The following is a 15545-nucleotide window of genomic DNA, read 5'->3' on the forward strand; positions in this document are numbered from 1 at the left end:
TAATTCTCATCGACGTTTTTATGTATCTAGATGAGTATGAATGTCAGATTAAAATCTCAGATGTTTATCTAACATGCCCGAATGTTTCGGCACATTACCCTCCCTCCCTTCGTATACGAGAACAGTCAAGCGATGAGTATTTTTTCCACTGGTTTCTGGATTATAGAAATCATTTTTTAAACGTTTTTCTTTCAAATATTTCACGCTCGAATGCCTAAATCTTCGCTACTAATTAAATTTATGCTTTAAAACGTGTTATCATACGCTTATTGAGCGCATATGTCAACTAACAAATAGGCTTTTTAAAGAGTGTAGGAGCATTATGCATTTATTTATTATTATAACTGGATTTACGAGTTTGACATTTGCATACAATATGGGTTATATGTTTTCTTAGTGGTTAACAGATCTGAAGTAGATGCCCTTAAAAAATAACAGTGATTTAAATGAAGAGGTAAAAAGAAAGATCACCTGGACGAGTGTGGGAACTCCCGGTCAATGGGGTAGAGAGTAGACATCGTTTCTATAGAACGGGGGCCCCTACAACACGTGTGTCCCCCACGGTACACAAAGGACATCCCGTGTTCAACACGATAAGCTTGCCACTATAGGACTAATCCACATCCACTCAGCCACTGCTTTCCTCTTCTTATTTCGTGCCAAGTAATGGCTGCCATGACGTCATTGGCTGTAATGACCGCATTAGATGTGCGATAATGAGCACGATAAGACTCCGATGACAACTTTTCCGTCTCAATCAATGTCCAGCGTTTGATTAAAAGCGATTTTTCCACGTTTTTCAGATCGGAAGAGAAATAAATGGTGTAAAGGAGAACAAAAAAGAAAGAAAAAAAAATGGTGCAGTCCGGAGAAGATCGGGTGCCTAAATCGGATAGCGACCCGACACCACCTTATCATCACCATCGACATTACCATCATCACGTTTATCATCATGCCGCCGGCAGAACCAGCAAAATTCCAATTCCGGTATCTCCCACCACCAGGATGACTTATAATAGGCCAAATGCCACCCCGACTCTTTACCTAGGATACAGGTAGTCGCCATTTTCCTCAAACTCAATTTAAATTTCTTTATACGATTATTTATGTATTATTACTATTATTACGTACAATACACCAATCGCGTCTTTCGGATTTGACTTAAGTTGAGTACTGCCATCTAGCGTCGAGAAATGACATTAATAATGGCCCAAAAAACATTAATTTGGGCAAAATTCGTGTAAATACAACGCGCATTTTGTTTTAAAAAAGAAACAAATTCCGGCATCGTTAACGAAAGGAAAAAACTTTAATAAATCCATTCCGAGGGAGAATTATTGAACCTTTTTATTGTACAGGAAGTGATGTCATTAGAATCTCCTTACTTCCGGTAACTAACTACTAGACGTGAACTTTTCTTAATCATTCCGACTTGTTTTAAACGTAAAAAAAAACATTTACTTATGCAGTTTTGTAGGAGATTTTTGTACGCTTTAGTCTGATAAATTTGGATTACAGACGTAGAGGAGACAGCGGATGTCCATTATCGAAAAAGAAGACAATGATCCCAGCCTGGGAAAATGATGATGACGTTTACGGTGCGAATTAATCTAGTTTGATAGTTTCTACTTCTTTTATTTAGAATAAATATATTACAAAAGGATAATTTATTAGTTTATATAGAAATATTTCCTATAGATTCTCTTGTTAATATCTTAAGTAGAAAATTGAGATGAATGTTGAAGCGTAAAACATTTTAGATGATACAGAAAATATAAATGAATATTTAACAAATTGTTGAATACTTTAAACAGGAAATAATTTCACTAAAACATTCAAACAAATTCGCAAAAATCTTCACTTTTTTCATACCTTTTCCATGTTTTATCATCGTCATCTTCATCTTCATCTTCACTTTTTCCATACCTTTTCCATCTTTTATCATCGTCATCTTCATCTTCATCTTCACTTGGTTAGAATTTAATTAATTAAAACATTTAAAAGAATTTACCGCACCTTCAGGGCTTCTATAAGAGGAAAATATTTTGATAAATGTTTTTAAACTTATCAGATCGTTTTCAGAGTTTCCGGAAATATAAAGTAGAATTTAAGGTGGTTTGTTTTTTTTTCTTCTGTAGATTCCAATGAAGATTAGATACGATGTAAAGAGATAAAAAAAAAATTTAAATATATCTCTGTCTATTGTGTTGATATATTTTTTTTAAATTTAATCTTGCTCGATACAGCATACATATTTAAAAAACGAAATATGGAAACTGTATAGTAGTATCGCTCCCGAAAGCTAAGGTCGCTTAAGGTTACAGCCCTCTGGCATTAAGTTTATTAGTATAAATGGAATATTAACATACAATAGTTCTTAAGGAACAATGGATAATGATCGTCTATCAATATAATCATCGCATGCAGTGGTGTATGGATAAAACTAATTCCGACAGGTAATGTAAGCGTAGGAGTGATTAGTCCGGCGATAAGAGAGGAGTTAAAGGAATGCTTCGACACCCCGCATCCTCAAATGTCTTGATTTCCTCATCTCTTGCGCATCTAATGACCGATTTTGATTGGTAGGATGTGCGTGTTTTAGTGGGGTTATGAAGGGTTCTGGTGTCATGACGTCCATTAATGGGAGGATATAGAAAGTCCATCAATCATTGTCTACAAATTGTTATAGACACGCCATGTTATTGTTTGAATTGAAGGAATTTCCTTTCACTGTATTCTTATGTGTTTTCTGTTTGCAAAGAGGAATTTTTGAGGGGTTTTTTTTTGTTTTTAAACAAATGTAGACTGATAAGTTTAGTGCTTATCTCACAGATGGCGCCAGTTAGAAATGGTATGTCGACCGTGTTCTCCCCTCCGTTCTATAATTTAATATTGTAAATAATTATTTTTTATTTATTAAAACTTAAAAAAAATTACTTATTTATTTAATTTCTGTATAATTAGCTTGAAGATGTTTTAAATTATTAGAGGGTTGACGTAAATATTTATTGCACCGGAAGTACGGAGCTTAATTGTATTCGATTCTCTCGTGAGAAATGTATTCGAAACTAGCGATTGTTTGATTGAGTACATTCGTAAAACGAAAATATGATTAAAAATTTATTTAAAAAAGAAAATAAATTCTTACATAATTCAATAAAATAAATTATAGTTGATAAGTATTTCAATAAATAAGTAGCATGGAGTAATGACTGAAGGAATCATTCTTAAGATGAGTCAAAAAGGAACCAATAAAGATCGTCTTTCAAAGCCAAGATATTAGATTTTTAAACCCGTCAATCAAAAAAAAAAAAAAAAAAAAAAAAAAAAAAGAAAAAGAAAAAGCAAGGGGGGAAAAACATCATGTCTTTCTCAGAAAATTGCTCTTAAATTATTTTTTTTCCCCTAGTTGAATTTTTTCTTTGACGTGATTTGCTGTCAAATTGATTGTGCTACCGACTTATTGTAGTGCTTTCGGCGCTCTAACTTTAAATGTTTGATGGGATGTGACATAGTTATCCTTTCAAAACCAAATCTTTCGCGCTTTTCCATCTCTCTCTTTTTCTCCCCTTTAAAGTAAAAAAAAAAAAAAAACTCGAGTTAAATCCGTAAAAAGTGAAGTAAAAGTTTTGTGAATTTTTATCGCGTCGAAAAGAGAAAATGGCAGAATGGCCTCGGTGACGTCACCGCCGTTGGTGTCGCCTATGTAGCGTAGCAGAAGAGAAGCGCAGTCGGAGAATGTCAGGCAGTGGCCGATCCGAGCCGAACAAAGTCGGATGCAGATCCCCAAGGGGGCAGGTGGATTGACCAGGTACACGTCACGTGACCTCGTCTGATTGATTTTTTTCCCCTCATTTGCAATCCAACTCGAAACTTAAACAACGTCAAGGTAAATAATATTTGTTTTGCTTTTTTTCACTTCAGAAAAAAGTTTATTTTTTCCAGAAATTTAAATTCTTTCGCTAATGTCCGTGCACTTTTTTTTTTTTTTAAATAAAAGCTTTAATTTGCATGCCAGGAATTTATTTAGTTTTAAATAGAGAATTTTCGAAGATTTAATAATTCCGCATTTTTAAAATCATTATTTTTACCTGGTGCCAGCGTTAATTAATTATCTCCAGAAAATTTTTCATTTTTGACATTTATAATTCATTAATTTCTCACCAGAGGGTGTGGAGCGATAGTAAACATTCAATTTTTCTTCAGTATTTAAACATTAAATAACTCTTTAAATATTTAAAAGCTTAACTTTTTAAAAAAAAACTTTCGTATATTTTATAAACTAATATTTTATCATTAAGGTGTAATTGAATAAATGTAAGCTAAAGTTTTGAATAATTTAATCCAATCGGATCGTTTAGATACGAAGTGATTTGATTGGATAAGATTTGAATTTTTAACTTTTCTAACAAATTCAATTTATAAATATGTTATTAATAATTTTTATGCACGAATAAGTATTAATAATTTGCTTTTATCCCGGATAAATGTTATTTTTTGTTATACAGTTTAATAATTTAATATTTATTTTTATAAAAATAGCGATTGAACCATCGATTCGTTGTGTGAACAAGTTGTATATTCAATGTGTATAATTTGATTCTCATCAATTTTAACTGTTTAGAAGCACGAAAAGTCCTTGAACTCGAATGGTCCTTGTTGGAATAATTGTGATTTACATGCGGTATTGTCTAGGGCCGCGATGCAACAACAGCTGAGTATTCATTTTGTTCGGCGTTTCTTTCCCTTCCCTTCTCTATGCAAAGTTTGTTTTATTTTGAGAATCATTCAGAAAGCTGGGAAGCTTGGCTTTTGTCACTTTTATGTTGCGCATAACTTTGAATAACATTATTAAAATTGAATGCGAGCGAGATGGAATTATCAGAGATTGGGTGGAGTTTGGGTACGTCCGAATCCAAACTGTGAGGAATGTTTGGGCGGAATATTCCACTTGGATTCATAAATATTAAAATAAAATGTACCGAAGTTCAGAGTATTAAGTATGTCACCTGTTAATCACTTTAAAATCAATCGAGTAAGATTTTATTAGCGATTTTTCATTACGTTTCTGCACTGGGAAAGAATGAGGCAATTATGAGCCGTGAATCATTTTTCAACCCTGATGATGCATAAATTTAATTTCGAAAGGTTCTCCGTGTCACCACTTGAGCAGTCGTGTCTGGTACAAAAGGGGTGTTAGAACATCCCCACCAGTAAGTTGTGGTCCCCGAGGTGCTTCTTAACGACTTTCTAGCATCGTTAGACATTTTTTATTCTATACTAAGTTAATTTTTTTCTGTGTGTTGTTGGCGAACTTACTAAATGAATCAAGCTTTAATGGCAGTTTGCAACGCTTTGGTACATCAGCTGGAAGTTTGTTTAAGAGCTCTGGAAACTCCACTGCTTAGTTTTAAATTTTTTCTTTTCGTGTAATCGGGTCTTAAATTCTTTTCACTTATTTTTAAAACTCGCTTCGGTCATTAAAGTTTTTTCGCATTTATATATCAAAAAAAGAGTTAATGAAAGACGTTTCCGTTAGCACCATGTGGCCAAAATAACATCTCCGAAGGAAAGGACTCATGTGCCTTATCAGCAGGTCGTTGGAATACTTATTCTTTGGGATTCACTGATCCATGATACAGGTGGTCCGAGTTTACAGGTGTGAAACCAAGGGGAGAGAAAGTATGGGAAAGAAAAAGGCGTTATACGCACGAATTTCCTGTTTAAAACTCTACATTGAATGTATATATAATAATATCGTCTCAGTTTAGCGATTAGTTAATTTTTTGTTGCTTAAAATTTTTACTGCGAAGGTAAGCTTTAAAAAGTTTATTGAAAAAAAAAGCACTTTGGTATTATTTTCTGAACGTTTCTATAGCAGATGTCAAACCGATTGACGTGACAACGTGTGTCAAATTCTTTCAACTTTTTTCTCTTCAGAAGTCATTAATGATCTTATCCGAAGTTTTTGATTTTATATTTTCTAGAATGCCTAGACCTAGTAAAGTGGTTGGATCTGGATTATCTGCAGCATCTCCTCCTACGTCAGTACCTTATCCTTTAGCACAACAGGCCCAGCAATATTTAGAACAGAATATTAAAACTTGGATGCAGCCCGCAGGAAATCAGGTACGTACTGTACAGTACATCTCGTGTTAATTAAGTTAATTAATAGTATTCATTTCGAAATATATATATATATATATATATATATATATATATATATATATATTAACAATATATTTAATTTATATAAATATTTTATTAAAAGTTGTACAGATAAGATACGGTTCAGTTTAATTCTGTATACAAAGGGCACAATGGCACTTTCTCACTCGAAAGGTCTCGGAAAATTATACTCTTCAGGGGAAGTGTTTCGCGATAACAAACTATTTTATAAATATACCCAAACTAAATATTTACCTTCCAATTAAGAATATGTCTTCTCCAGGATACGGAAAAAATTAGGAATTTCAAGGACAAACCAGAATACGCCAAAGTTAGTGCCCTTTTGTTAGTTTATATTCTCAGGAGACCGCAAGGAGCAAAGAATGGTTTTGCCACATTAAAAAGAACTTATGACAAACAGCAGATCGACGTGTCTGTTAAGTTCACTCGGATTACACGTGATTAAGATATTTCAAACTTTGTTTTGTAAAAGAAACGATTCAGAATCGAAGTATTTCTGAGGTCGTACATGCATCAAAAGTGGAAAGAGTTCGATATATTTTAATAAAAGCGACTCGAAACGTTAAAAACAAGACATTAAAAAATATTTAGAAGATATCGTAAATAGACGAATAGTTTAAAAAAAGTTTAAAAAGGGGACTTTTAATTAGGTGTGGTCTTGTATCTAATGATTACGAGTTTTATCGCCACCACAGTGTAACGTCTGCAAGAGGTTGATATCCAGCATTGAACTGAGTTATGAGTCTATGACAGCCAACCACCCTCCCTATTACAATTTTAATGACTGTGATTATGAGTTTCTACTGTTTATGAAATTTTGGGTTTCTTACTCTAAGCTTCGACTTTCATCTCCGTTTCGATCGTAAAAATATCACCCTCGGTCTCTCGTCTAAATCTCTTTACTGCCTTGTTTCCAATAGGGGGGAAGCCGAATCAAATTCACCCAATACTTTATCATGCAGCTGTGAATTTTTACAAGACTTTGAATTTGAAAATTTTCTTATACATCACACCTTCAAACAGCTTGCTAACCTATAAAGGGTTGAATATATAAAAATTTACACCTCTAGAAATCTAGAAAACCCTCGTATCGTGAGGTTGATATATATATAGAAAAGATATGAGATTGTTTATGTGTGTATGTATGTGTATATATATAAAATGTGTTTTCTCTGCTATCTATGGCCAGAATTTTAGAGTTTTCTTGCTCTGTTCTTCACTTCGATCGAAGCATAAAAATAAGAAGACATAAAAATCGGATAATTAATTATGAAATGGAATACGAAATTCAGTAAATGCTTAATTAAATTATACATTCTATTTGCTTTATTTTTATAGGGTTTAGCAAATTTCCGTGTTCACAAACAACTTAATCAAAATTGACGTCGTCTTCATTAAATATTTATTTTGTTTAGTAGTGAACTCTAGGGATATGTTGATGCGTTAAACGAATAAAATCTTCTTATCAATTGTGAATAGGTTTGTACTTTAAGTGAAGTTTCTCGGCAGAAAAAGAGAGAAATTTGGTATTTGTTAATATTTATTTTACAGGATTTTTAATGCTCCATTATTTTTTGCCTTGTGAGAATTTTTGAATGGTACCAAGCGGCCATACCGGACACGTCAACGCTGAAAAGATCAAAAGTATCCATCTTGTTTCTTTGTTGAATTTTGTATGGACATCTGGATTTGAAGTGGAAGAAAAAAAAATCAAATAGAAATCCTTACGGTAGAGATACATCATTATAGGGGTAATATTTCGAATCTCTATAAAAAAATCGATTGAAAAAAACCGCACCCAACCCGTTCCAACGTCAAGTAAAGTAAAGGGTTTTTTACCTATTCATTCAATTCTTTCTCCGATGGGTTGAAACGTCAGAAAATTCGGTAATAAAAGGGTTCTACAGACATTGATGTATGAGGTAGACTGGTCTAGCCCCATTTGTATTCTATCAGTTGTCGTTGACAGCTGGACAAAGTTGTGTTGTCCGGCAGACTGATTTCACATACCTTCTTTTTGGCCAGGATCTTTCCTTCGCATTCACGCATCTCTGATCATATTTTATCTAAGAGGAGAGAAAGAAAAACCCTGTTGAATTTCGGTAAATAAATATAGAAAAGCTATATTTTTTCGTTATCCCTATAATAACTACTAGAGAAGTGAGATTATCTAGCCGTTGAAAAATGGCCAGTATCTCTTGTTTCGGATTTTAGTGAGTTATGAAACCGAAAGCACTTTTAGCATTAACGCCAAGCTTTAAAGCTCCGTAAAACCGCCGAAACCAACTTTAGCATCGGTTGATTCGGAGAAATAAAAAAAAAAATAGTAGTATTTTCCCGACCAATGCCGCACCTGAACCATTTCTTACTAACATAACGGCCGGCCTTATCGTAGGAGTAAGTATTCTCGAGATTGCATCGTGATAGCCGCACGCTGAAAAGTTGATGATTCCCTTCTGCCAGATATGAAGAGCAGTCACCTCTGCACGAAACTCTAGTAGAGTGTCAGCAGGTAGCAGACACATAAAGTTTTCATTTTATAGCAACTTAAGCTTTATCCATAAGCTGGCACCGTACCATCATCTCATATTGACTTCCTGTATTATTTTATCAACAGTTTTCCTCCAATTTTTATTATATAAAAATCCTTTTTAATTTTTAAACTATATATTAAGTTATTATATAGATACGTTTAGGATCCTTTCATTTCAAATAATATATTTAATAATAAATTTTAATTAAGTAATAAAGTCGAATTTATATTAAAATATGCCAATAAAATATGTTTCATTTTACAAGCCGATCATCATATAATCATTTAAGCAGTTTGCAAACAGCTGTTTGAATATTTAATATATCTATCCACCCCTGTGATGTTTCTATGTACAATGCTCTCATTGTATATCCTATCGTATATATTGTAAATGAGCGTCTTGTACAAACTAACACGCGAACAGTAATACATATATATATATATATATACACACACACACACATATATATGTATTTGTAATATGATTTATGGCGTGTGTTGTGGACTTTAATTGATGGCGTGCCACTTTATGACGCGTTGGTAACTCTGATATAGAACGTTAAATAGTCAGATCATGCCCGAATTTTTGGAAAATTGTATTATATTTGCTTTAATAAAACGTTTACAGTTTGCAGCGTCATCGATCGCTACCAGTTTGTGACATTTAATTTTACGTTGTTAAGAACTATATTGCAAGGGATCTCCGGAAATTTTATAAATTCCAGTCCTGTAACTAGTTGTATTAGGTAGTGTACGCGTGCAGGAAGAAAACACAATGATTAAAACTTCAATCGGCTTCCTAATTGAAAATTTATCAGCAGAGAAGATACAGTGAACTCACTGTTACGTGTGATTATAATTACGTCCTATGGCTTTAAACAAAACAAGAATAGAACATTGTACTGTGACATAGATTCTAAATTCTATGAAATTTCATAAGATGTTAACGGTTTGAAATCATCGTCGTCGGCTTGTGGCATTTAAACTAGTTTTACATCGATAAGTTTGCGTTTTAAATCAGATGCTGGAGGGGTTTCTTCACCGAGTTTCACGACAGACAAACCGATGTTTAGCTCCGTTAAAGAGAGTTACATACGTTTAGTGATAGGAGTCAGAACGAATAAAAATTCAATCACGGTACCATAATTAAAAATATAGAATAGAAAAAGATGAAGCGATTTTACTGTCTCGATGACATTGCGCAAAATGGTGACAGGTCTATTGTAATTGTCATAACAACGTGTAGCCCCGAGCTGATGTCATCTTTAGCCAGAGGGCTACCATCTGCACTTGACACTGTACATTGTTCGTCCGAATACTCCTGAATATATCACAATAGTACTCAATTTTCGATTGGTGCGCGATTGGTTAACTCGTACTAATGGTAAAACTTTTATTAACGATCTTCTTCGAGACAGATTTTAATTAAAATAAATTAATTACTCACTGGTCAGTCGCCTCCGTCTTCTTCCACTTCCGAACACTTTTAATGGGAGATGCAGCATCGGTACGTGTAACTACAAGTCTTGCTGGTTGCACGGTAGCGCGTTTATTTATAATAAGGGCTACAGCTACAAAATGGGTGGCACCTCCAGACGAACTGGAAAGTCGGTAAACGATCCGTCTGCCACAAAATGACCGGAATTGATATAATCCTTCGAGAGGCATGATTTACAGAGTCACAATGGGTTCTTGCAGCACATACTCACTCATCTGACAGCATAATGGGCATCGCAGCATGCAGTCCACTCCAGTTCCGGTCAATCCGCCCGCAGTGGATAAATCATACGATTATCTAGGAGACAAAAGGAGTCGTTTCTATTCACTTAATTCTTCCATTATCTTGCGCCGCTTTCGTTCTCAGTAATTATAGTCCCTTATCGTGTTACAATTGCATGCTTCTTTATTGATTCTACCAAAATGATTTCCGAATTCTTGGAGAAAAGCCAATAATGGTTCGGCATCAATGACATCAATTTGGCCAGAAAGAGTTCGATGGAGCGATTACACATCTCGGTTTTGTTAAAAATCGTCCATTTGTCTGAGTTAAGTACTGGATAAAGTGAGTTTCTGGGCGTATTACATCAATTTAAATCTCTTTAGAAACTCGAACTAATCTAAACGATGCTCTTTTTTTATTCTCTTGCAGACGTTCTCCACCTATAGCTTGAGTCCTATTCGAGAGCTACCAAGGTATTCGTACGGCCATATGTCCAACCCGACGACGACCATGACGGGCATTACTCAGAAAGTGCTACAAGAACACAACTTGGCCCAGATGTATCAAGCAGTTCAGGGTTTACCTCATCAAGAAATTCCCACCACGGCTACTTATCTGCACGGCGTGTCTTCGCGAAATCCCTTCCCTCATTCATTATCATTCAGTGGCTATTCTCATCATTCTATGATTCAAAGTACTTCATACAGTTCTCCCTGCACCACGGGTTACGCTCTCACGCAACCATCGGCCGCTGCTTCGTTCTTTGCCAGGTAAGTCATTAGTAGGCCATATAGCGGGACTTTAAGCGTGTACAACATTGATCACCGAATAGCATTTTAATGGCAGCTATACGCGTAAATAAAATATGACATCGAGAGTAATCTTTGATTCCAGATAGACCGCAACAATGAACCATCCATCTTAGTCTCTTGATAATAACACGACCCAACCCACCATATATTCCTTTAAATTCATACACAATTATGCGATTATTTCGCTTTTGTATATCGAGTTTCCCTTTACTTAAACACTACATTTTTTCCCCCTTCCAACTCGAACATCTATCAAAGATTTAAGCAGCAAGACGAATAATAGAATTGCAACTCACGTCGGTAAACATCTCAAGACTTGTCACAAAATTAATTGGGAAAGTTTCCCGCTCTTTACCTGACAAGAGAATAAAATACAATTGAAAAATAAATAAAAAAATGTTGCTCCTAAAAGAGTACATTAAAAAAAAAACATAAAGACACATATAAATAAATATATATATATATATATAATTTTTAATTCGTGGATTGTTTTCGTCGACAGACGTTTAATTATCGGTCGCAATTAGGTTGTCATTACCAGATTCAATTAAGCAAATAACACATTAAAAAATAACTTTTTTGAGAAAGTTAGTTTTGTGAGAACATTAAAAATCCCCCGAATTGCTTACCAGGCAATCTAGCCTTGGGTATTAAAGCTTAATGATATCGTCAATACATCCATCACACCAAGGTATACACCCCGGGAGGTTTCTTCAGCACTACAGCAGAGTTTATATTGATAGATTGCTTGTCTCTGCCTACTCCATTGCTCTAGCTTGTGGCCAATTAATTAGATCACATCTAAATATTTTTACCGGCATTTCTTCCCATGTTTAATTGATCAATAAATTTAATTAACCTCCAGAAACATCAAGAATGTAAATTGGACCGATGATCTTATGGATTGCTAGCTAAAATATTCCTTCAAATTAATACTAATTAAATTTTTTGATACCTCTACTTGTCGTATTTCCAGAGATTTATCCCCGTCTTCCAAGTACCTTTTGCCACTCGGGTGTTTTTAATCCGGTACTTCGACCTCTCCAATTTTTCTCCTCGACATAAAAATGCTTTATAAATAATAATTATCGGATTATTAAACGTTAGTTGTTCCGTTTTAACTTGGTCCACAAATTCTAATTTTGCTATATGAGTTTTTTTTAAGAGAATTTCTAGGCGAATTGGCAAATTTGCCAATGGATCTTACACTTGGCTGCATGTGAACCGACAACTTACTTTAATACCCATTCGTTTCTTGAAAGGCATTGGTTAATGATAGGCTACCAGCTAATGTACTGTATTCTGTAACCGCAAAGGAGGTTGTATTAACCTTATCTGTAGATGTGTAAGCAGAATGTCCAGCTATATCTTGTTTTTCTAGATACAAAATCATCTGATAGTGAAAGGAAGCATTGTTCCTATTATATGATTTCTTTTTTCTGCATTTCGGGGCAATGCCATTATTCAAAGGATTCATTTTTTAAGTTGAAAATTTTTATAATATTTGAGAATTTTAAAGCCATTTACATACTTTTAAAATGTTTCATAGATCATGTTCGAAAACAGTCATTCTTCTGTTATTTCGTGTAAGATTATCTGTTAGTCTATCTATGCAAGGCTTTTTGTATCAAGAACAAAGGTATTGTTTCGAATTAGTTAAAAAAATAATAATAATAAGAGAAAAATTACTTAATTCTCTCATGTTACACATAATAAAAGGCACATTTATATCACATTTATTTACATATTGTAATAGAATAGTTTTTGTGACAATAATTTCTTTATTGTAATATAATAGTTTCTATTTCTATTCAAAAAAGATGTATTTTTCTGTTATTTGAGAGCAAAAGAACTTTTTTTTTTCTGCAGTTAAAATACGTTTCTTCCATAGAAAACGTGAGTCTCTTTTGAAGTGCGGACATTCTATAGAGCAGTTAGGATATTTTTCCCTAGGCATAACAAGGAGCATCTTCCTCCCCATACAACAGAGAGAGCGAGAGAGAGAGAAGGGTGACGCAGAATCTAAAGAATCATCCTGTGTGACGACATTGTTTGAGTAGCATGCCAACATGATGTGTCTCTCTCTATCTTGTATCATTGATCTCTTATAGATCTCCCTCCGTCGGAATTTTCATTGATTCTTTCCTCAGACAAATCTCTCTTTCTCTCTCTTTTTTTTATCTTTAAGCTGGAAGGTTTGCCCAAAGCCATAGAAAATAATAATAATAATAATAATTTTTTAACTTTAAGTTTTTTTATATAACAATAATAAGAAGAAGAATCGACCTAATTCTTGTAGAAGAGTGAAAATCCCTTCATTGCAGACTCAATTAGTCAGTGGGTTAATGGTTGTTTATCTCTGTTTTGTTCGATTTTTCGTCATACGCCATTCAAGATTCGCAAAAAATCTTTTTAATGATGCCGTAATGTTCTCGAAGCGTATAAAAATCCACAGTTTAATAGATCAGAGTGAGATGATTTAGAGAAAGTTTACAATAAACTTATCTTTAGCAAAGCGCTCCTTACAGAGCTGCGCATCGACTTTAATGAACTGGCATCGACCATGTTGGAATGCCTGATGAGCTGACTAAGTCCAAGGGGTCCATTCTCATTAATCTCTACGCTTCGTGTACATTGTAAATCAGCTAGAATGTACCAGGAAATTACTCAATGTTTTGCCACCAATGCCCAAGGCTTTAGTTGATCGTTACGTCACCAATCGACACTTTTGTCGAGCGTTAACAACGCTAAATCAAATTACTATCCACTGTCGAGCGCTTCTTGTATGGGTTTCACGACCTCCCTAGCGCAAATTTCTAATAAGATTAAAGTAAAATCTTTAAAGTATATAGATAGTTTTTTCCCTATGTTTGCAGGGAATATTTGTTTCCTAAACGAGATTTTCGAAATATTTATAAACACGCATTCCATTACTCAAGAAGATAACGTTTTAGCAAATTGTACGCATTCACGAATTGGCTACCTTCAATATATTTTTGTTAAAAGAAGAAGAAGAAAAAAAAACCATTAAGCATATTCGCCTCACGCACTATTCAATGGAGTGTAAAGAAAAATGGAAAAATATTTTCCCCCAATTTTTTTTCTTTTCCTATTTTACTCAACTTGTAATGTTTCCTCGCCTATGTTCGCCTAAGTTACGAATATTACACTCTGCAGGTAATAGATTTTTACTTAAGGGTTGTGCAAACTTTTAATACAAACTTCTTCAACTTGCCTCGAAGGTTCTTAGTCGAAATTTTCACGAAAGGGAGGTGAAAAATGAATTTATAATGTCACACGAACTACCTGATGAATAACGAGCCTGCGACAGAATATCATTTGTCTAAAGTAAGTTACCTTTCTCGAAATAACAATTGCTAGCGAGAGTTCAGTTTTATTTCTTTTTTTTAAGGAGCGAAAAAAGACGAACAGATCGATAACTTTTTCCTCCCCTCTTCTAGAGATCTATAAGCGTTATATTTTCTTTAAAACATTTTTAATCTGTGCAGAAAATAGCAAACTACAATCGGGATTAACCGCACACGCAGACGTCCAGCACTTGTAAGAGTTGAGGATGCCTTATAGCTGCTAGCAAAGTTATTAATTATTGAATGAAAAACAGTCTACTTGTGTATCAATAGCAAGTGAGGGCCATTTAAAGTCTTAAAGTAACATCTCGAGTCTGTGGCTTGGATGAGCGGTCTCCAAGCACGTATTGATTACCACCCATCCAACATCTACTTTATGACGTTTTAAAAGATATCAGAGAAAATTGCTGCTAGCTTCTCTCTTTATATATATATATATATATTTTATTTTTTTTATTTTATTTTACCCCCATTTTCTTCCACATTGGATCAATGACGTTAAGGCTTTCTTTGAGAACCTGTAAGGAGCTTAGGAATAGTCTATAAGATGGTCCTCTACTCACCAACACAAAATCCAGTAAAGGTATTTACTTGTATAAGCACAAATCCTACTCTAGTTCGTGTCATTCGTATTATTACAGTTTTTTTTCCCTCTTTACGTTTCCCTGTTGATTCTTCTAAATCTAAAAACATTACAATATTCCACTCGTTTAATTTGCCATCCTCGGGGCATTTTCTTTCGAAAAAGAAAGGGAGGAAAAGGACAAAGGCTGATGTCATCGAAACGTTTGAATTGTGTGAATAAATCAGCGCAAAAATATGTTCATTTTTCATCAAATTAACGACACGAAGTCGAGGGGGCATAACTCGAAGCAACGTAGAAATGAGTCTAACCTCTTGAACCACTCCTAATCTATTGTTAG

At 34.3% G+C, this 15545-nt stretch overlaps 2 protein-coding genes across 4 annotated transcripts in view; one reads left to right on the forward strand and one right to left on the reverse strand.

Moving 5' to 3' along the window:
* The window catches only part of LOC136969559 (uncharacterized), a 122915-nt gene that overhangs the window by 20126 nt on the left and 87244 nt on the right, over positions 1-15545 (reverse strand). The gene's annotated exons all lie outside the window — the stretch shown is intronic.
* LOC136969550 (kinesin-like protein CG14535) overlaps positions 1-15545 on the forward strand; it is a 30654-nt gene that overhangs the window by 606 nt on the left and 14503 nt on the right. The window contains exons 2-4 of one of the 3 annotated variants that reach the window (XM_067263760.1): positions 804-1055; positions 5988-6129; positions 10872-11212. In XM_067263760.1, the coding sequence (XP_067119861.1) occupies positions 856-1055; positions 5988-6129; positions 10872-11212 (683 nt within the window). In that variant the 5' untranslated portion in view covers positions 804-855. Of the gene's footprint in view, positions 1-803; positions 1056-1526; positions 1599-3361; positions 3890-5987; positions 6130-10871; positions 11213-15545 lie in introns of those variants that run through there. The other 2 variants (XM_067263762.1, XM_067263761.1) reach the window with 2 other exon arrangements.

This window comes from Centruroides vittatus, unplaced genomic scaffold (assembly GCF_030686945.1).
Source record: "Centruroides vittatus isolate TY-2023 unplaced genomic scaffold, ASM3068694v2 contig_18, whole genome shotgun sequence".
NCBI classification, from domain to species: Eukaryota; Metazoa; Arthropoda; class Arachnida; order Scorpiones; family Buthidae; genus Centruroides; species Centruroides vittatus.